The sequence below is a fragment of the Vipera berus genome (assembly GCF_964194415.1).
Source record: "Vipera berus genome assembly, chromosome: 1".
Taxonomy (NCBI): Eukaryota; Metazoa; Chordata; class Lepidosauria; order Squamata; family Viperidae; genus Vipera; species Vipera berus.
The window spans coordinates 50,402,538-50,426,544 of record NC_138202.1 but is presented as its reverse complement, the minus strand read 5'-3'; the positions used below and the strand labels follow the sequence as shown (position 1 = coordinate 50,426,544).

Here is a 24,007-nt window from a genome sequence, read left to right as displayed (position 1 = left end):
AATATAACTCCAAACTATATTATAGAACTTGGAATGACATATCAAAAGATAGCATTCTAATAATTGATGTACGGTCAAGATGACTTATAGAATATTCAGGGGTTACTTTTGAACTATATTATAGAATCTAGAATTTTATATATAAAAGATAGTATTTTAATAATTGTTGAACGGTTAAGACAAAAATATATTTCTAATAACTGGTGATTTGTTAAGATGAAAACTAGACTTTAATGGTAAAACATAAGAATGTTTTGTAATGAACAATGTAAGTTTTGTAGACAAAAGAATTATTCTTTATTGAAATAGGGAATTGTGGGTTACCCCAAAATTAAGCTTTTTCCTATATACTGTAGGCTATTCTAGAATATCCTATTGCAATTAGATAAAATTTAAAAACAGGATATTGATATGTATTAGTGAAAATATATTTTGAATTTTATTAATTGACTAGGTTATGACTAGAAGTGTACTAACTTGTTTATTTTGACTATATAACTAAGGGAATTAGAGAGGGCATCTCTGTTGATGTAACCTGAACTATTTACAACTGGTCATTTCTTATTTTAACTACCCAACCACCATATTGTTTCACAAATACATGTATATGTAAATGTTTAAAAAAATCAATAAAACTTGTATAAAAAAATCAGAATGGATATGGAGGCTCTAAAATACTATCTTGGGATCTCAGGATAAGAAATTAGCTTTTTTTTTTTTAAAAAAATGGAAATCTACAGATTTTGGAGTTTACTTGGGAGGTAGCCTTCCATGTCCCCTAATGTCTTGGTCGAGAATTTTCCTCTTACTTGTTTGTTCTATTGTACTTTAGACCAATGCAAATATCATATTTCTTTGGCTAATAAAATGTACTATATAGCGTGGATAATTTTAGTGGGTCTGTCTTTTAGCATTTTTAGTTATTAAACTAAACTAAGAAAGTTGGGTTCTGTAGAGTAACAAAACACCAACAGAGTCCCTCCTCCCAGCAACCCTCGTTAGCACAGAGTTTATAGTAATCTGAGTCATTAACACATTGGGAATCCTGTCTGTATCTTGCAAAGGAGCAGAAAGAGCCATTGGAGCAGCCCAAGGCATGATTGCTCTGCAGGGTTATTTTCTGTTACTATTTTTGCTTTGTGCTTGGGTTTTGATTTTTGTCCCCTTCTTTGTGTTAAGAAAGCTGTAGAGCAGAAATGGCCTGTAAATTGCAATCATGCTGAGTTCAGGGTAGGTAGGCTGGTTAAAGGTCACACTGACTATGTATAGCTTCTTTAGGCAAGGAGGTTAGGGGATAATACAGAAAATTGTGTGTGATTAGGGCAGGCTAGGGGATGCATGGCTGGTGAAAGCTTTTATTTATTTATTTTCTTTCCCCAGGCAAATCCAAAGAGTTCTAGTTTTAAATCAAATCCATTTAATGATCCCAGAAGATATGAATGTTGGAGGATGATCATCATTGTTGTAAAATATTAACATTTCTTAATCAGCTGAATAAGTTTCCAGCCTCATTGTTTTCGAAGTGTTGCCATAGCCTTGCAGTTGTACAAGCTGGAGTGGCTTGCCATTTTGTTTAGGTCCCCGCATTGAAATTGTTGTTATTTTTATTGATTTTTTCATATTGGACTCAGCCAGTGTGAATGGTCAGGCTAGGGCAGGGGTAGGCAACCTTGGCTCTTTTATGACTCGTGGACTTCAACTCCCAGAATTCCTAAGCCAGTCATAAAAGAGCCAAGGTTGCCTACCCCTGGGCTAGGGGAAAAGAAGATAAAGATAGGAAACTTAAAAGAGGTTTTGCTAAATGTGCTAATTACTCTGCTAAACACTCTAATATTTTAAATTTTATGTCATATAATAGGCCTTATTTTAATTGTGATGCTTCTGACACAAATAAACAAATGCTTAAAATGACATACAATATAAGAGTCTCTTTCACACACATACACGTTTCAGGGAATTATCAGGAAAATATGTCATTAGGAGAATATGTATGTATATTCTGATATATATGGAGAAGAAATGATAGGAATGGCAAATCAAGACTGAAATCTTGTTAAACAGATTTTATGGTCCTCAATGGTCCTTGACGTATGACTACAATTGGGAAAAGGATTGCTACCATAAGTTGGTAGGGTCGTAAAGAGAAACATCTTATAAGTGCACTGACCTACGGCACTCCCCATTGTGTTTGTTAAGCAATAGTCACAGTTATGCGAGTACCAAACCTGATTGAAGCCATTTGAGACTTGGTCCCTCCCACCTCCAAGCCTCTTTAAGGTAAGACGCTGCTTCCAAGTCCACTCTCTGCTTATCTCCCCCACATCTCTGCCCTTTGACTGCCCTGCACCCTCCCTTCCAGAACTGCTTGCCACATTTCAGGAAGCCACAGCCACCCCAGCCCAGTCTTAGCTGTTATTGCCCTCATCACTCTTCACTCTGACACCCCTGCAAACCTGACCTCTGCTGCCCCACTTACCTTCACCATCTTCTTGCTCCCACTGCTAATGAGATATGTAGGGCAAGGAGGCCAAAGAGTAGCAATAGGGGAGATAGGTGGGCAGAGGAGTTGAAGCATCCCTTCTGCCATTACTGCAAGTGTGCTGCCAAATGTCTGAATATTGATCACATGACTACAGGGATACTGCAGCAGCCATAATTTCAGGCATGGGTGTGAATCTAATTTTTCCCACCATCTTAACTTCGAGTGGTCACTGAATGAATGGTCATAAGTTGAGGGCTACCTGTATCTGCTTGTAAGTACAGCAAGTAGCTTCTTCTCTGTCTTGGAACAATCTGTTATCTGGCTAGACATTTACAAAAATATTAACACGTCATAAAAGAATATGCCGGTGTGTAGCTAAGGAAATTAGCTAGCAATCAGTTAATGTCACTCTTACATGTTGTTATCTGTTGAATAAGCTTTGGTGGATTATTCTGCAAGAAAGATGAATCCCTCTTGATTTTTTGGCATTGAACTCATTCTGACCACCAGCAACTGAGGTACAGAAGTCTCCCCTGGTGGTATACTTGCAGTCATTCATTATAATTTTTCCTAGCTTCCCTTGAAATGTTATTTTCATGTTCAGGCCCTTGAGTGGGAAGTTTGAATAGAACAAGTGGGTGTTTCAAGCAGTCAGTTTCCCAAGCAAAGAATATAGAGCTGTCAGATCAGCACATGGATTCTGTTCAGTGCTTTCCCGGTGGTTAAGAAATATACAGTACCTCCAGAAAGGGAGGGTGTATAAACATTTTTGCATGAAGGTACAGAAATTTCTTGTGAATTTTTGTCATCACTTGACCTTTCCCTGCAGATGGTTCATCATGACCTGGCTGATTAATCAAGATGATTTTGCTGCTGCTCAAGCAAATTAAAGTAAGCTAAATATATTAAATACATATTGAATGCTACTTCAGTATTCATGCAAAACATGGCACGTGGTGACTAGGTAGCTGCAGATAAATTCTGAAAAGGATGTAGATGGTGTTAAGAAAAGAAAGACTCAGTTGAGTTGATGAAAAATACATAGCATTTTGATTTATTGGAAAATTTCATTTCAATTTATTTTGGTACAGCAAAAGATTTTATCCTTCCTTCCTTCCTTCCCATTAAATTCTTTTTAAACAGACCCAATATGATTATAGAGATAGTCCTTGACTTATGATCATTTGTTCAGTGGCCATTTGAAACAATGCTGAATGAAGGCAGTTATGGACCTGTACCTGAAGTTATGACTGTTCCAGTAGTTGTGTGCTCCCCACTTGGCTAAACTAAATCTTCAGGCCTCTCTCCATCTTGCCAAGCCCGAGTCTTTTCTCCTGCTCCTCACCCTGCCAGGCTGGGAGGCATTCGTCACGACTATAACAGAATCCATTTATCTTGCTGTTGGTTTTTCTTCTCTTTCCTTTTACATTTCCCAGCAATAGAGCCTTCTCCAGAGAGCTGGGTCTTCAGGTAATATGCCCAAAGTAGGATAATTTGAATTTCATCATTTATGCTTCAGGAGAGACTTTTGAGGTAATTTTTGTTTGATGATTCATTTATTTTGTGTTCTTGCTTGACCATGGTATTCTCAAGAATCTTTTTCCAACACCAAAGTTCAAAAGAATCAGTACTCTTTGGAAGTGAAAGTTGGACTTTGAAGAAGCAAGATAGGGCTTCTTCAAAGTCCAACTTTCACTTCCAAAGATCCTGCCAAATTGTAATTCTTGTATTGCTTAACTATTCTTTAGGGAATGACCTATTGTTCATACTTCTCAGACAGATATAGTTAGCCATCAAACTATTATGTTTGTTTTAATGACATAATACAGTTTATTGAAATATGCATTTAATAGGCATGTTTGCGGCAGACAATTCTTATCTAAATAATATTTTGAGAGCAAATAGGATTGATTAATATGGAAGGGAATCTGGGTGAACATGTATCAGAAAAATCCACACATTTTAAGAATAGATAAAACACCAACAAAAGAATTTTGTGTAAGTTAATGTGTATAATGTGAAATGAGGAATGAATCTGGACTGAAAATGTAGATAAATCATTTTGGAGAAAATCAGGTCCATTCCTAGAATTAGAATGGACCCAACTCTGTACTCTTAAGTCAGCTCTCAGTGCAAGATTTGCAACAGACAATAGTACTTTAACGTCTCAAATAGCTGTCTGGTGCTTCAAATTAATCTAGTGAAATATGGTACACTCTTCTTACCAAGATCATGTGTTCAAGTGTTATATAGTTGTTTGTATCATAAACTTTTTCTGCCATGCAACTTCTGTCCATGCATTTTTGCCATACTTATTTTGCTCGCTCTCTCTTTTTTGCAAGGGGGTTCTTTGGATATTTGGGAACAGTTACATCTGTCCCATCTTGTGTTCCTATATATCTAGCTCTTTCGATTTTTTCTATGATTTCCATTCCCCATATCGTTCTGCCTGGGGTTTACTCTAGTTTGTCAATGTTCTTCTTACAATGCACCTTCCAGAACTAGGCAGAATATTCTGTGTTACAATAGAGTGTCACATGGAAATCGCGCCTACCCCATTGCCGGCAATGGGAAAACAGTCCCGATACGTCATGTAACCTCACGTGACGTCGCAAGTTTGACATGTCTGCTTTGAGTATGAGAATTGCATAGTTGAAAATATATTGCAACTACTCAGGAGCTGTATCAAAGTGGCCCTTAAAGATGATCAAGATTTCATAGTCTCATTACCTGCCTACATACTTCTTGAAGTATTTGAAAGCAGAGGTGAGTGGAATAGTAATGATCTATCTTTTAAAACCATATGCTAAAATCAAATTACAAATGAAGGTGAATATGCATTTCCCAGGATAATGTCACAGGATCTAATCTGGGTTGGTCACTGGGATCAGAGGTTTTTGTCTTCTGAGTTTTTGGACTCGTGCTGCAGCCCGTCTTCAGGGAACTTCTCAATAGACTCCGGCATGAGTCGAAAAGCTCAGAAGACAAAAAACTCTGGTCCTGGTGACCAACCCAGACTGGATCCTAAAATCAAATTCTTAATTTTGGTACTGGAGTTCCAAGATTCAATTTGTGATAGTTGTCTGGGGGCTACAGCTGGCTCATGGGTCTTGGAGTGCCTACTGTTTCATTTCATTTCATTTATTATATTTGTATACCTCCCTTCTCCCGAAGGACTCAGGGCGGTGAACAGGGCACATATAAAAATACAGAATACAAAAATTAAAAAAGAATTAAATAAGAGCCCGAGCTAAAACAGTAGAATAATATAAAAATCCACAATAAAAACCCCAGCACATCCCCCATCAGGCCAGGCCGGCTTGTTCAAATAGGTAGGTCTTCAGACCGCGTTGGAAGGAGCGAAGGTCAGGTGCCATCCGGAGCTCAACCGGCAGCTGATTCCATAAAGCCGGGGCGCCCACAGAGAAGGCCCTCCCCTTGGGGGCCACCAGCCGACATTCTCTGACCGGTGGCACCCTGAGGAGGCCCTCTCTGTGGGAACGCACAGGGCGGAGGGAAGTTGACGCCGGCAGCAGGTGATCCTCGAGGTACTCCGGACCCATGCCATGTAGGGCCTTGAAAACCATTACCAAAACCTTGAACCTCACCCAGAAGACAACTGGTAGCCAATGCAGCTCGCGGAGCAAAGGTGTAACATGGGAGTACCGGGAAACTCCCAAGACAACTCTCGCGGCTGCATTCTGTACCAGCTGGAGCCTCCGAGTGGTCTTCAAGGGAAGCCCCATGTAGAGAGCGTTGCAGTAGTCCAGACGAGAGGTCACGAGCGCATGAGTGACCGTACACAGGGCATCCTGGTCTAGATAGGGCCGCAACTGGCGCACCGGGCGAACCTGGGCGAAAGCCCCCCTAGTCACAGCCACTATATGATCTTCCAAAGTAAGCCGCGAATCTAGGAGGACTCCCAAGTTGCGAGCCCTATCTACGGGGGGTAAAAGTTCACCCCCCATGGAAAGAGGTGGAATATTCTGAATATCCCGGGATGCCGATATGCACAGCCACTCAGTCTTGTCGGGGTTGAGTTGAAGTCTGTTCCTCCCCATCCAGACCCGAACCGCCTCCAGGCAACGGGACATCACGTCGAGGGCATCACTGGGGTGGTTTGGGGTCGAAATGAAAAGTTGGGTATCATCAGCATACTGATGATACCCAACTCCAAAACCACGAATGATCTCACCCAGTGGTTTCATGTAGATGTTGAACAGGAGAGGCGAGAGGACCGACCCCTGAGGAACTCCACAAACGAGAGACCTCGGGGTCGACCTCTGCCCCCCTGCCAACACCGACTGCGAACGTCCCAGGAGATAGGAGGAGAACCACTGAAGAACTGTGCCTCCCACTCCCAATCCCCTGAGACGCCGCAGCAGGATACCATGGTCGATGGTATCGAAAGCCGCTGAGAGGTCTAATAGGACTAGGACAGAGGAATATCCCCTGTCCTGGGCCCTCCAGAGATCATTCACCAGAGCGACCAATGCCGTCTCCATGCTGTACCCGGGCCTGAAGCCCAATTGGCACGGGTCTAGATAATCCGCTTCTGTTCTGTACCAGCTTTCTACCGGCCTTGCAGAAAAGGCAACCCCTTTACAGACGGCAAGAGGCTGGAATACGTCTGCCAAATTTATTACAAAAACAAACAAGACACGAACCAAGATACCGGAGCTTTGAAACACTATCTGAGCGGTTGCTTTCAGCAAACCAGCCCTCCCCACACAAGTCCTTTATAAAGAGTTCAGGGCGTGGCTTCTCTCTCCCTCCTTCCGTGAAGCCCCATTGCCTTCCTCTGTTTACTCCTACTTGACTGCCTCCTGCGTCGGGCGTCCTTGAACAGGGCCAGCTGTGGGTCATCTTCATCCACGCTGTCAGGCTCACACAGCTGGGTCTCCACCAGGTGGGAGGGGCCTGGCTGGGGGCTCTGCGGAGCCTCAAAGCCATTATCAGCAAGTTCTTCAACACCCCCCTCCTCCCCCTCATCTGAGTCATCCGACCCAACTGCCGAACCCACAGGCTGACCCTGAATCACAACAGCTTCATCCAGGACCAGAGGGAGCTGATGCACCACCACACTCTCAACAACCTTCGCAAGGTTACAAGAAATGTATTTTTTTTTCTACTTGTATTGCAGCTTAACTCATCTGTTGTTTTCAGATATAACATTTAATATGATTGTTAGTAGTATAGGTGCTTTTTTCATGGTCAAAAAGTAGGATAAGGTAGATGCTATATTTTACACTATTGAATATACTGTATATTCATTCCACAGAATCCTGGGAATGAGATCTTAAAGCAAAGGAGGAAAAAATGTCTTACAAAAGTTTGTGTTATATACACCATATATCTGACAAGTCCTGTCTTGCCATATAACCATAAGGTTGGATGAGAACCTTAATCACTCCCCTCCATAGATCATCCATAGGTCCTTTTAGTAGTCCTTTTACTAAATTTAGATCTAATAAAAGAAGTATGTAATCAAATCTAGAGGTAATTACGGTAGTTTTAGTAAATTGGAAGATCAGAAGGATAAATATTAGGCAGTACAGCTACTTGTAAGTTTATCTGATAGGTAGCTCAACTGAAAAACATTTTATGAACTATAACATGAATTGTTTTTTGGGTCAAGTCTTGGTATTTATGTAGGCTGGCTATTTATTGTATCTTTCATCACCATTTTGCTGAGCATTCTCATTGAGAAGCTGACTGACTTGAAATTCTCCCCCTCCATCTGCGGTTGTATTCAAGACTTTCTTAGGGACCAGTTACAAACAGTGAGGGTCGGGTCTGCTTTGTCCACCCCCCTGAAGCTTTGCACCGGCTCGCCACAGGGCTGCGTGCTTAGCCCCTACCTGTACTCTTTGTACACATATGACTGTGTATCATCCAACCCATCTACTGCGATAATTAAGTTCACAGATGATACGACCGTGGTGGGTCTTAGTAGGTGGGGATGAGACAACATACAGGGTGGAGGTACAAAAACTATCCATATGGTGTTGTAACAACAACTTGCACCTTAACATCGGCAAGACGAAAGAGATGGTGCTAGACTTCCGGAGGAAAAAGGAAGAACCTGCCCCACTTTACATCAGGGAGGACTGTGTGGAGAGAGTTTATAAATTGCTGTTTTCGTCTCTAGGAATGACACATCTGGTTGCTGTTCTGTTTGTAAGCTGTAGGAGAGAGAGTAAATCTCCTTTACCTTTGCTTATTACTTTGTGATTTTACATAGTGGATCAATTTGGATTCCTGTAATGATCAGTGGTTTAAAATCAATGTTATAAATGACACTTTCTATTTATCTTTCTATGAACAAGAAGATACTGTGTTAACTGTAACATTGTCTAATGTACCGTATTATTAAGTCTGTGTTCTAATTCTGGACTTTCTGTTTGTTTTAACTTAACCAAATATACATCTGTACTATAATTATAGTTATTGATAACTATATTTTTATAGTAAATATTAATGAAAAATTTGTGATAATTGGTTACTATACTCATTGAGTTTCCTTTCCTTTAAAGTTTTTCTTTTATCTTAGTCAATTACAGTTCAGGCTTGTGAATCTTCTTGTCATCTAGAATAATAAGGCATATTTTAGATGCCACAGATCCAGGGAAACATGACGTAACTCTTTGGCATAGAAGAGGGTAATGTGGGACCTAGATTTAAGGGTTTTTTTGCACTTTACATGATGAAGAATTCTGGGACATGTTTCCAGGACACCCGATATTCATATTATAGACTTGGATATTCTAGACTAGAGAATTGTATTTTACAGTCTGTCAGGATCGAACTGTATGCTATGTGAGCTGACTTTTTTAAAATTTACATTAGATAAATCTGCAAGTTCAAATGTGTATGGGGAGCAGACGTTTTCTTTCTAGTCTCTGTTTATTACATTTAGTGATTCTGCAATTAATACATTTATTTATATTAATTTATATTATCAAAATTTTATGCTGCATATACAGTGACTCTGGGAAGCTTACAGTGTAATAAAAAATTAAAAAGGCAATGGGAGGCAATTAAAATTAAGGGAGTTAGATAGAAAGGTTTAAAAGTTTAAAAACCAAGATAATGGGTGACCTGGGGGTGGGGACATTCTCTACCCCATCAGTTATCCCCAGCATAACAGGTCCCTTTGGGGGCTCCAGGCCAGGCAGCAGAGGCAAGTGTTCCAGCTCTTCTGGGAAGGCCAGGAGTGTGGGGACAGACCTCATCTTCAATGGGAGAATATTCCAGAGGGTGGGGGCCACACCAGAAAAGCTCTTCTGGGCCCTGGCAGTTGAAATTTTTTGGCAGATGGGGATTCGAAGTAGGCCCTTTCTGCTAGAAGGAGTAGGTGGGCTAGTCTAATCAGGGTAAGATGGCTTCTCAGATATGCCTACAGATATTTATTTGTTCCTGATAGTGTTTATGTAAATACTATGAAATTATTACATAAAGAGTCATAGGTAGTTATTAGTTAATTATCGCACACCGTTTGTTATTTATTTAATTAAAGAGAAGTATATGGCTGCCCAACTCACAGCTTAGAAAGATGAGTTATGTGAAATAGTGCCTTAATAGTATTCTACAAGAACCCTAGGAAACAGAGGCTTTATCTAGAAACGTCTAGTAAAGCTATCATATTACTGGCCTGAGTGCTCATGAGCAGCCATTGCTACCAGCTATAGCATGGCAAGATCCAGGGATCACAACAATTGTCCATGTAGGGTATCATTTTGATGCAAATGTGCATGAAATAGTCTTAAACTATAAAAAAAATAGTTCCTTTGAATGTACAAGGCATGGATGGATTCTCCAGAGCAGGGGTGTCAAACTGCCAGCCTGCGGCCAGTTGCATCAAACGGAGGCTGTGCCCACCCCAGCTCCAGCAATGCAAAAAAAGTTGTGATATGTTACGACACGTCATGTGACGTGGCGAGTTTGACATCCGTGCTCTAGAAAATCCTTTAAGAGACTGACCACCTTATGCCACAAGAGCAAAACCAAGGAGGGGCACATTTATTGTGAGTTGGGTAGGCAAGAGTGGTCAGTTGGAAGTGGTAACATGGTAAATGAATATGACTCCTTTTGATTTACCCACTGAGCTATGACAATCATTATGATTGGGTTCGCTTTTTGGATAAGGATATTGGTAAAAATGGTAGAATTTACCTTTTTTTTAAAAAAAAAAACTATCATTCTGTTAAAATTATGGTGTGTAGGAACCAAAAAGTATGTTGAGCAACTTTTAATTAATATGAATTTTAACCTGATAATATAAAGCAGGAATGTAGGGACCTAGCCAACCTTTACAATATATTTCACTACTTGTGGCAATATGAAATTACATTTGATTACTTTGAGCAGCATGTAAGTTTTCCTCAGAAAAACTTCTATAAATTCTTGTCCCACTATTTTTCTGGAATTGAACAATCAACTTGAAAATTATGAAAATTCTGCTCATCTCTTGGATTATTAGCCATATATGCAATCATATTTGTACCAATGTAAAACATTAATTTGCCTACATTTTTACCTAGTTTATTTTTTTGTATTTTGTCAGATTTTTAATTGTTTTATAACTGAGTTTTATTTTAGTTTTATTACATTACCATTTCTTGATCTTCTTTTATACTCTGCTGTGGTAATTTTGAATGATGGGCAGTTTGAAAACCTTTTAAAATAGTATGTACATTAATATTTTCTATCAGAATTTTTAGCTGCATTGCATAATGCTGTTGCTGCTAAAACATTTTCTCCACTGTTTATTCAGCAGCTAATTCCAGTATCTGGAGCTAGAAATTGAATTCTGAAGCTACATCTATCACTGCTTTCTTAGCAGCGCATATTACAGGCTTATGATCAGTTCCTTCAATAAATGTACTTCAGTAAATGAACGCACATGCATTTTATAACCATATTCTTAGATCAAAGCCCTAATTTGCCCTAATTCCTTTGTAGCATGGCTAACAATTTAATTGCTCTATTATTTTTCAACTTATTTTACTAGGGAACCTATTTGGGATTAACTATATTCATTTTTCAAAGTTTTTCTCTAGACCTTTATTTGCTGTTTACTGTGCATTATTTTTCCTCATAATAGCAATAATAATAAGTTGGAAGGGACCTTGGAGGTCATCTAGTCCAACCCCCTGCTCAGGCAGGAAACCCTATGCCATTTCAGACAAATGGCTGGCCAACTTCCAGTGTTGGAGCATTCACCACTTCTGGAGGCAGGTTGTTCCACTGGTTAGTTGTTCTAACTGTCAGGAAGTTTCTCCTTAGTTCTAGGTTGCTTCTCTCCTTGACTAGTTTCCATCCGTTGCTTCTTGTCCTGCTTTCAGGTGCTTTGGAGAATAGCTTGACTCCCTCTTCTTTGTGGCAGCCCCTGAGATACTGGAACACTGCTATCATGTCACCCCTCACCCTTCTCTTCATTAAACTACACATACCCAATTCCAGCAACCGTTCCCTATATGTTTTAGCCTCCAGTCCTCATATACTATATGTTGTAAATTTGATGTATGTACACGCTGATATAATTTTTTTCTGTGAAATTTACAATTCCTGGAACATTCAGAATGTCTTTCTTTTCTGAGATGGACTGCAAACTGCTGGTATGGTAATTTTCAATTAGTCATTTTCATAAACATATCTCCTGACTTTTAAATTCTTTTTTTTTAGCCATGATTAGCCTTTCTCTTATGAGAAATTTAAATTTACAGCAATAGCTCATTCTAAAATTCCTATGCTTATTCTTCATTTTTTACCCCTGCAAGAAAATTTATCGTTTGGTATTTTTAGTGGATAAATATCCACAGTCTTTTCCTAGAAATGTTATAGGATAAAAGTTACCACTACTCATTTTAAATCAAAAGACAGCTGATAAAAATGAATTTCTCAAGAGAATTTTAAGTTTGCATTAGAATGATGATAATTAAGTGGAGATCATCAAAATTTGACTGATGCATGTATTGCTAAGAAATAGTTAACTGCAGTGGAAACTAGAGTGTTCTTTTTGGATTGAAAAACTTTCCTACACACACACACACACACACACACACACAAACACACACACAAACACACACACAGACACACACACACACACACACACACAGAGAGAGAGAGAGAGAGAGAGAGAGAGAGAGAGAGAGAGAGAGAGAGAGAGAGAGAGAGAGAGACTCTTTATATAACCTATTATTATTAATTAGTATCCTGTAGGTTTTTCTCTCTTTTAAAATAATTTCCGAAGACAAAAATGGAGCATTTCTTCTTGCTTTAAAAGCAATAGAATTAACCCATAGGCAAGATTAGTAGACTTATACTGAAGAATCAGAAGATGTGTTGTGAAATACATTCAGATATAAGCATTTTTTTCTTCCACAACTATTGTATTAATATTAATAGTAACATTGTTGATTTTTTTTCTGACAAATATTCTGCAGTGTTCTTCCAGAAGTTTGAGTTCTGTAAGAGCCATTATGGACAAAGGAAGAAAGAATATGCAAAACTGCACAGTTCAATGCTGTATTGATTTAAGGTTACAACAAGAGGTATTCAGAGTTAAAGAGAAGTTATCTAGATTCATTGCTATCAAAGATGATAGCTGTGAATCATTGCAATCACTTTGGACTCTATAGAGAAAGACACAGTTTTATGTCAGAGAGTGGGCTCTTTATATCCCCTGCTGGCAGAGAATTGCCCAGATAATTGGTGGAATCCACCATCTCTATCCACTTAAGATTCTGGCACAGAATGTGATCCATGCTGTACCTTTCTCACTGATTATAAACCATGACTTTCTAAGATTGCCATAACATTTTAAAGAAATAATTTCACTTTCTTAACATTTCATGATATTACCATAGTCACCTGTCTACACATTCAGTCCTCTAAATAAATCAAAGCAATTATTAAACCATTGCACAAAATGTACCAATTGTGTAGGTGTGATTTTTATCTTCTGACAACAAAAATACATTAAAAAGTAGATCCGAACTCTGTATAATGAACTCATTCACATAAAAATTGTCGTAGGGCTTAACCACTGAGTGATTCAGTAGATAGGAAGTTAGCTCAGGAATAGATCCCAGTGTGTGATTGTTAATGGGACGTGATCTGAACAGAGACCAGTCACAAATGGTATACGGCTCAGTCCTAGGTCAGTTCTGTTCAGTGTATTTGTAAACGATATAACAGAAGGACTGCTAGGCATGGTTATCTTTTTTCTAATGACACAAAGGTTTGCAATAGAGATGATGTTCCTTGGGGTATTCCTAATATGAAAAATGATTTGGCATTCCTGGAAAATTTGTCAAAACTGTAGAAATTGCAGTTCAATGTTTCTAAATGTAAGATCTAAATGTAAGAGCCTTGGTGGAGCAGTGGGCTAATGCCTCCTTAAGTAACACCAGCTGCCTGCAATCAGTGCAGGTTCGCGTCCCACCAGGCTCAAGGTTGACTCAGCCTTCCATCCTTCCGAGGTAGGTAAAATGAGGACCCAGATTGTTGGGGGCAATTAAGCTGACTTTGTAATAATGCCGCTTGGGGGTGTGTGTGAAAGCCCTAATAAGCAGGCATATACATAGAATGAAGGCTACTGCTAAGCTTGTAAGCCGCCCTGAGTCTTCGGAGAAGGGCGGGATATAAATGGAATTAAAATAAAATAAAAAAATAAATAAATACACTTGGGGGGGGGAAAGAATCCTCTGGCAGGGTACAGTATTGGTGTTAGAGTAACAGAAGAAAGAGATCACTGCAAAATGAGTAAACTCTGTAGCTGTGAAAGCAAACAGAATTCTGGAATGCACCATTAAAGGGATCATCAGCAGTGAAAAAGGAGGTACTAATCCCACTATATAGAATTTAGTCAAACCCCATTTAGAATAGTATTCTGGAAACGTCACTTAAAAATATATATTGATGGGATTGAGTCCAGAGATGGGCGACAAAAATTGTGCAAGGTCCGAAGGACAAAACATGTTAGGAGAGATGGAAGAAACTGAACATGTACAGCCTGGTGACCTGACGGGAAAGTGGGGACAAAATTGAAACCTTTAAATATATTAAGGGTATAATGAAGTTCTAGAAGGCAGTATTTTCAATATTAAGCAAAATAAAGAGCACAGGTGCATAACCTCAAATTGACAAGAGGGAAGTTCAAAAGAAATGTTAGAAAGTCACAGAATGCGTGGTGGAAGCTTGAAACCAACTTCCAGCAGAGGTAGTGGGTTAATCATCAATAACTGAGTTTAAACATGCTTGGGATAAACACATGTCCATCAGCTGAAATTTTTTTTATAATAAAATGAAAATAGTAAAAATAATAAATAAAATAAATAAATTAAAAAGTAAACAAAGAGCAACAACAATAACAAAAAACTAAAAGGGCAGATTAGATGGACCTCTAGGTATTTTTCTGCCCTCACTTTTCTATGTTTCTATCTGCTGTCAATGTAGTGAGAACACTATAGAATGTCACAGACAAAAGATTGTACTTGATCAAACCTGTAAGGGAAGGTGAGTCCGTTTATTATTATTTTCTGCAAATTGTTCTTCCATTATTGTATCAAAACATACAAATGAAAATGCCCTTCTTAATATCTGATATTCCAGAGAATAAAGATAAGAAAGTGGAGTTCAATGGGGGACTAACTGGTTAGCTACATATCATCAGCCCCATATTGATCTGCATCATGAATTGTTTTATTGTCTCCCAGAGACTAAATAACTGGAGGACAGACCAAATCTGGCCAATTTATTGATAAAAAATATCTAGTTTGAAAAGAATAATGTACTTCTAGCTAGTCTACCAGAAAGCAATTTAAAAATTAAACAAACATGATAATCCATGCCTTAGCCTCTACAGAGATTTGGCTTACTCCAAATGAAGTACCATATTTGGGACACATACAGAGCAGCAAAAAGAAGCTGGATGCAATTTGTTTTCAACAACCTCTGGTTCTTTCTATAAAGTGTAGCAATAATTACATGTCTGCACCTGATAAACAAAAGAGGTAAAATTGTTACCGTTTAAATCTTTTAGTGCTGAAGAAATTTGGTGGTATGCAATACAATCTCAAAATGTCAAACTGTTTTGAGCCTGATTTTCTGCATATGATGATTGTGCCCTCCATCAACTTGTGTTTTGAAAAATTCCCAAATATTCATTGTATTCCACCTGTTATATTGCCTGTTTACTTGCCATCTGTGTTTAATAGGCCATTTTTACCACTGTTACAAGTTTACCTTAGAGTTTACATTCAGGTTATCTTCTGCAAAATAATAATAATAACAACAAGAAGAAGAAGTTGGAAGGGACCTTGGAGGTCATCTGGTCCAACCCCCTCCTCAAGCAGGAAACCCTATACCATTTCAGGCAAATGGCTGTCCAATCTCTTCTTAAAAACTTCCAGTGTTGGAGCATTCACAGCTTCTGTAGGCAGGTTATTCCACTGGTTAATTGTTCTAACTGTCAGGAAATTTCTCCTTAGTTCTAGGTTGCTTCTCTCTTTGATTAGTTTCCATCCATTGCTTCTTGTTCTGCCTTCAGGTGCTTTGGAGAATAGCTTGACTCCCTCTTCTTTGTGGCAACCCCTGAGACATTGAAACAGTGCTATCATGTTCCCACTCATCCTTCCCTTCATTAAACTAGACATACCCAATTCCAGCAACCGTTCCTTATATGTTTTAGCCTCCAGTCCCCTAATCATCTTTGTTGCTCTTCTCTGTACTCTTTCTAGAGTCTCAACATCTTTTTTACATTGTGGTGACCAAAACTGGATGCACTATTCCAAGCGTGGCCTTACCAGGGCATTGTAAAGTATTAACACAGAAGAATCAGAAGTAAAGTAAAGTTCTTAATCTCTTTAATCCAACTACTGTCTGAGAAACCAAAACATCAGCATCCGATGTAACAAATGGATCATGATTTGCCAGACAGTTTGGACTGCTTCAAAATAGTTCCTTCGAAATCAGTGATGCCTTTATTTACCCAACCTGTACCTGTTCCACAAGCACTTGTGTTCAAGAGCAAGGTGACCTTTCTTGTTAGCGTGATATTCCAAGGATATCATGAACTGCTATGTGCTCTTTTCGGGGATTTTCCAGGTTTTCTTCAGTGGCTAAGAAACAAAATACCTAATTAGGTACAGGAGGTTTCATGTGTCATCTTTTAAACTAATGACTCATATTTAGAGAAACAATGTAATAAATTCCTCATCCCCAGTTTTTCTTTTTTCACTTTGATTTCAAGATGCTTGCACAAGTCGTGCTTTTTTTTCCTGCAAGCAAGGGGGCTTATCAGTCACATTGTTTTTGTTCTACCCCCAGAAAGACTTAGTTTGGTTTATATTTGATTTAAGACACATTTTTAAAATAATATCCACTACTGAATTATGGAATCAGTGCATAATCAGAGAGAGAGAGAGCATTTGGAGAGAGGACATTGCTAATTTCCAATGTGTATTTCCATTCTCTAGTCTTTCTTCCTCTTTCTACTTTGTAAATAACTTATTAGGTACTCTTGGTATGAGAAAGGCAAACAGAATGCATGTTCTGTTCTATTGTGTGTAAGTGCACACAACCTTGTCAGGCTGGACTTCTACTGATAGCATGGGTAAATCTCTGCAGTTTTCTTGACAAAATTTTGGAAGTGGTTTGCTATTGCCTTCTTGCTAGGGCTGAGAGAGAATGACTGGCCAAAGGTCACCCAATTGGCTTTGTCCCTAAGGCAAGTCAACAGTTCACGGGCTCCTGTTTTCTAGCCTTTAACTATTACACATAATTACTCTCTCTGTTACTTTAAAGGTAAAGGTTCCCCCGCACATGCGTGCTAGTCGTTTCCGACTCTAGGGGCCGGTGCTCATCTCCGTTTCAAAGCCGAACAGCCAGTGCTAGTCTGAGGACGCCTCCATGGTCATGTGGCCAGCATGACTAGACGCCAAAGGCGCACTGAACGCTGTTACCTTCCCACCGTAGTGGTCCCTATCTTTCTACTTGCATTTTTACGTGCTTTCGAACTGATAGGTTGGCAGAAGCTGGGACGAGTAACAGGTGCTCACTCTGCTACGCGGCACTCGGGATTCGACCCGCCAAACTGCCGACCATCTGATTGACAAGCTCAGCGTCCTAACCCACTGAGCCACCGTGTCACTTAACTGTAACTTAAAGTAATTGTTAACACTGTTACTTTACTAGGCCCCAAACACACGATGGATTCCTTGGCACCTCCAGCTTCTTCCTTTGCATACATCTGAACTCATTGTTAACAATTAAAATGAATTACTCTCCCTTTGGTTTTGACTTGATTGCATTTTTGTTTTTAACATTTAAGCCAGGGCTTTTTTTGTCATAGAATGCTCAGAACGGAGTTCCGGCATCTTTTTTGGATGGAACCATGTGTGAGTTCCGGCACCTTTTTCTTTTACAAAAAAAGCACTGATTTAAGCTAACAAGGTCCAGGTTGCTCCAGTGATTGTTTTTTGTTAGTCAGTGAATGCTCACATTATATTTTGCTTTTGGATTAGAAAAAGAGTGCTTTCCTAGTTTTTTTGTATAATGGTATACATTAAAAGGGAAGAAATGTGGTGCATCTGAATGTAGAGTGATCACTTTGTCTTATAAAATTTCTGTGTTAGCTCATGCTTACAACCCAATGTTTTCTAGTTAACGTTGAAGTAAAATTCATCCTCCAATCCAGTTTGTTATACTGAATAGAATAGGCGTCTTATATATCAAATTTTCTTGAGCCCTTCCTGGGAGGTTGTCTATAATCCCCTGTGTATCTTTACAGAAAACTTAAAAATCAGTTTTGGATGATAAAAATCCTTTGTTAATTAATCTGTCCTTCACATTAAGCGAAGACCTTTTTCCCATTGCCAAATTGGAGTATTCTCCACCCAACTTTAAGTCTATAGGAAATGAAATTTACTATTCCCATTGTTCATCCCTCCCTTTCCTAACCCTCTATTCCCTATCTTTGCCAGTTTGTGAGGCTTCTTTTCTATTGGACTGCCTACGGGCCCCACAAAATCAACTAAATAATTGGAGACAAAGCTTAATCAGTTTTATTCAACTTGTACCCCCTTGGATGGTATCAGAATAAAGGGGGAACACTGTTAACACTGGTCCAGTTAATGACTTACTTGAGCCTGTGTCATTTACGCAAACAACAACATATAAAAAAGATGCTTCCAGGACCTGTTTATGCAGTGGCTAGGCTCAAATAATGACAAGGCCATTGTGTGAAGAGCATATTTGTCTCAGGAATTTTTATCAGGAACTTTTATGTAGGGTATGGAAAGAGGGGAGAGCCTGAGATTTATTGTACTTTTCCTCATATACAACTTATACACTGTAGCTTCTGCAACTTATGCACTGTAGCTTCATGTTAAGTATAGAAAAGGGGATGCCTCAGATCATGATGTCTTAGTAACGTGGTGGCGAACCTATGGCACGGGTGCCACAGGTGGCACTCAGAGCCCTCTCTGTGGGTATGCACACTGTCGCCCCAGTCCTGGGCCTTTAGCTGGGTTTTATAAAACCTTTTCGCTTTCCGCCGCCTGTGAAAAAAAAAGGTTCAATCAATCAATTACAACTTCTCACTTCTCACGGGAAAAAAATCTCGCAAAGTTGGAATTGAACTTTTTCGTCCCACCCAGTCTGCCGTTACCACCACAGCCACGCCCACCCAATGGGCCACGCCCACCTGGCACCCGACGATACATAAGTGGGTTTTAGGTTGCAGTTTGGGCACTCAGTCTCTTAACGGTTCGCCATTACTGGTAGTATATAGAAATTTGTTTTCTTTCCCTTAGATCTGATTGAACTGTTTTCAAGAATCATATTCTTTACATTAACATTTTTGCTTGCAACAAGAAGTGGTTGGACACAAACAATATTTTATATTTCATGGGATAAACTGGGATATCAAATGAGTAGCTTTGTTATAGTGAATGTGGCTGGAGTTGTAGTTCTTTAAAAAAAACCTCCAACAGACAGAAAACCCAAATGAAAGGCAATACTACAGGAAAAGGTAAAACAATCTTTGCTTTACCTCGTTACTTAGAGTGCATTCCCTGAATATTCCCAAGAGGTTGATAAACATGCAACAAAGTGCCTTCTCACATAAAAACATGTACATTTAACAAAGTCTTAATTTAAATCCTTTACTTAGACCAGCAGTTTATTTTCAGGTCAGAAGTATTTTGTAAACTACAATTTGCTTTACCTAAAGTTAGTTTTACTTTTCTGGTTATATATATAAAATCAGAATATATATATTCTCAAATAATATTTTATATGTGCATTTATATTATGCCTTGTTTTATTTGTTTTTAATTATATGCAAAAAAAGTCTTAATTCTTTGCAAAAAAAAAATTAAATGAAGCCTGTATACTAGTTATTACAAATTAGCCTCCTTTCAGTGTTGCTGGGATAGGATAATAGCTTCTTAAATAATGGTATATCCTTACAAGATCAGGAACGGTCCATTGTTAGCCTAATCATGCCATCATATGTCTTCTCCCTTCCTTCCTTTCTTCCTTCTCATTTTGCTCCAATAAATATTGAATTAGTGATTTGACTTGGCATAGAAGTTGTATGTTTTAGTACAGGTACAGTGGAAGAGTTGTATGCAGCTTCTAACTTTTTTTTGGCATAACATTATGTACAGTTCAGTTAAATTGTTGAGAGTTTACTTGGATAGTATTTTACTTTTCACAATGTCTTGAAAAGATGGAAGAAGCTGCAAAGGCTGTTGGAAAATCTTCATATAAAGAGTTGCTAATTGTAATGCATGATTTGCTTAACTACTGTATGTTTTTTGTAATTGGCTGGGTCCACCATATATAATGTGGATTATACAAATACAAACACAATGGCTGGACTGATACAACACACTAACTTGGAACCAAACTGAACCTATTATGTGTAATACGGTGTATGAATGTAGATTCTGGAAATCTCTCTTTGAAAAGAGAGTTTGATCAGAATGCTTCAGGTGTCCCAAAATCTGGTAACCATATTTGTGTTTAGTTGTCACAACTGAGAGCACCCTTTCTAATTCTGATGCTTCCAAATAGGTTTGGCTTTCAGCTTCTAGAATTCCTAACCATATTGCTGGGAATATTGGCTACTAGACTTTCAAAACATATGGAGAAAAACAAAACTGAGAAAATACATAATATTGATGTCATATCAGTTCCACTGCATTTCTTTCTGCTTCTAGGCAAAGTTCAAATGACTTGTTAAAGTTTTTAAAGCCGTATATCGCTTTGGATTAGGTTACTTTAAATACAACTTTTTCTCATATATCCATCTATGAATTCAGATTAGCAATAGAAACCTTGCTGCTAATATCATTTTGGAAGATTCATCGAATCAGCTTGTAGCCGCAGAGTTGAAAATCATAACACTTGATTGTCTTTGAAAATGGAAGGTCTGCTGTAGACCTTATTCATGCTTTGTACATATTGTGATTTAGTATTGGCATGATATGTTCCTTGAATCTACCAGTGAAAGTTTTAAATATAGTGCATGACTTCTTGCATTGTGCAAACTCAGCCAATAGATCCTTCATTAAAAGAACATTATTTAGTCCAACGTATGAATCCAGACCTATCTATGAATAGAATAGAATAGAATAGAATAGAATAGAATAGAATAGAATAGAATAGAATAGAATAACAGAACAGAACAGAACAGAATAGAATAGAATAGAATAGAATAGAATAGAATAGAATAGAATAGAATAGAATAGAATAGAATAGAATAGAATAGAATAGAAGCGAAGCTGGAAGGGACCTTGGAGGTCTTCCAGTCCAGCCCCTGCTCAAGCAGGAGAACCTATACCATTTCAGACAAGTGACTGTCTCTAGTCTCTTCTTAAAAACCTCCAGTGATGGAGCACCTATGATTTCTGAAGGCAAGCTTTTCCACTGGTTAATTGTCCTCACTGTCAGGAAGTTCCTCCTTAATTCCAAGTTGCTTTTCTCTTTGGTCAGTTTCCAACCATTGTTTCTATGACTCCCAGCCTAATTTGTAATATATCTTAGGCTTGTTGTGATAAGGTTTTTAGCTTTTGTTTTTGTTTTGTATTGGTTGCAATATGTTTTTTGTTAGTTAGAATTATATTTTAATAGATAAATTATATAGCTTTATGACTACATTGAATATTGCTCTGGAACTAGAAATGCACAATAACAGCAGTTGGACAAATATATGTGTTTTAGTCAACTGTAAAATGTTTTGATGAATAGATTTGTGATGAGTAAATGATGAGTAAAATTCCTCTTTCTCCCATTTTTTTCTTTAGGATCCAATTGTCAACAAGTGAGGAATTGGGCACAGGATCATCTTCTGGACACAATGCAGATAGACTTCAACATTTCTATCCATGGAGTCTCTGACTGGATGAGGTTGCTGCTATCCATGTTTTGGTGCCATCACCACTTTTAAGAAGCTGTAGTTTGGAGGCTGTCTACTGCTTCTACCTTTCACTGAAGGTATCTAGGGTCAGCAATATAAGGCCACAAGTGGAAATCCAACCCTTACAAAATTGCTTCCCCTGGACAAATCTTCACAATATTTTCTTTCCTTCTAGGATAAAGGTCTCTGTATTCTTAGGGACAGGTAAGATCTTACCTCTCCAATTGAGAGTTTTCTCTCTTGTGGAATTTACTGGCTTCAGTGACTGTTAAAGAGCCATTCTCTCTAGTGTAGGTGGCTTTAATATTTTTTGTTTTCCCAAAGGAGAAAATAAGCACTACTTTCAAAAATGGACTTTTCACTCCACTCTGCCTCTTTCACCTTGAAGGTGACCTTATTGTTGGGATCTTTTCTCAGCCTCTGTCTTGGCCTTGAGTTTATGGGCCTTCCAAATCAGTGGGCTCGTTACCTCCGCTGGGATGCAAGCACAAGAAGTGACCTAAGCTTCCAACTGAAGACAAACATCTCAGCTGGGCTCCTTCTCTACTTTGATGATGGTGGTGTCTGCGACTTTCTCTGTTTATCCCTGATGGACGGACGCATTCAGCTGCGGTTCAGTGTAGACTGTGCTGAGGCTACAATTGTTACAGAAAAGCGGGTCAATGACAGCAATTTACATTTTTTGATGGTTAGTCGTAACCATCTCCAGACAGTTCTAGTTCTTGATGGTGAAGCCAAACCTGGTGAGGTGCGCCCACAGCGTCAGTATATGAATATTGTTAGTGACCTCTTTTTGGGAGGTGTCCCATCAGATATCCGTCCTGCCGCCTTAACCCTTGAGAGTGTCCTGGGTGAGCCACCATTTAAAGGATTTATCATGGACCTAAAGTATGGCAATTCAGAACCTCAGCTTCTGGGCCACCAAGGAGTCCGCCTGGACATGGAAGGGTTGTGTACAGAGAATCCTTGTGAAAATGGTGGAACTTGCTTTCTTCTGGATGGTGAACCACAGTGTGATTGCTCAGCCACTGGATACGTTGGAAAACACTGTTCTGAAGGTAAGACTTCCTGAAGAATTTTTTGTACAAAAAAGTCTTGCTGGCCACATTTTAGGTGTTTCAGAATGCTTAATCATCTTTGAGATAAAAAGAATATGTGATGCTAGTTTAGCATGTCAATTCATAAATCATAGTTCTGAATCTTTTTCACAATGTTTGCTGAACATTCTTAGCTTGATTATTAAACATTTCCTGTATTTCCTGATTTGGTCAAGGATTGCTTTATATACATACTGTATCATCCTGAAAAATAATCATTGTCTTTACTGAAAATGAAAAATGAGGCAAAGAGTTAATTAAAGAAATAAGCAGCTCACCTTAATATCTTCCTCTGTCTAAAATAAGTTATAGTGATTAAAGCAAGGACCAGAGACTCTTTGAATGCCTTACATGATGGCGAAACAAAAAAAAAAGGATTGTGTATATTCATAAGAGCATTTAGATCATAAATGTTTACCTGAAATTCTGCCAGTGTTTTTGAGTAACATTTTTAAGTTGTCTTTAACTGTTAAAGCCAGGTTGAAGATGGAAGAATGGCTATATTGTCTTGGACTGGGTGAGAATCTTTGTAAATATATGAAACAAAGATTGAGAACATAAATTTAATTTGCTGTGTAATTTGCTCTTGTTTGCTTTTGGTATTCAACTGCTTCATTGTATGATTAAAATGCTTCCTTTCTTTTCATTTATCTCCCAAGTTTTCTCCTATGTAATTTCCAGGGAAAGTTAAGTCCTTCAGAAGTCTAACCCAGTTATGAATCATGGATATATCCTCACTTTGGCTTTGCTGCAGGTTGGTCAAGAACAAGAAAAAGAATTCACCTTCACTCTACACAAAATAAATGCCACAGAAGGTATCAGTGGGAGAAACAAATCAAATTTGAATTCTACCAATAAATCAGTATATTGCGAGATAATTATGAATACCTTTTGTAGACTTCCCCAACTTGATGCCATCTAGATTTATTGGACAAAAGCTTAAACAGTTCCTAAGTAAACTGGGAATTATGGTAATTGTAGTTCAACTCAATTAGA

At 38.5% G+C, this 24,007-nt stretch overlaps 1 protein-coding gene across 1 annotated transcript in view; it reads left to right on the top strand.

Moving 5' to 3' along the window:
- Positions 1–22,263: 22,263 nt before the first annotated feature.
- NRXN3 (neurexin 3) overlaps positions 22,264–24,007 on the top strand; it is a gene marked incomplete at its 5' end in the record, with an annotated part of 1,312,545 nt that continues 1,310,801 nt past the window's right edge. The window contains one exon of the mRNA XM_081316144.1: positions 22,264–22,972. Coding sequence (XP_081172270.1) covers positions 22,264–22,972 — 709 coding nt within the window. The remainder of the gene's footprint in view (positions 22,973–24,007) is intronic.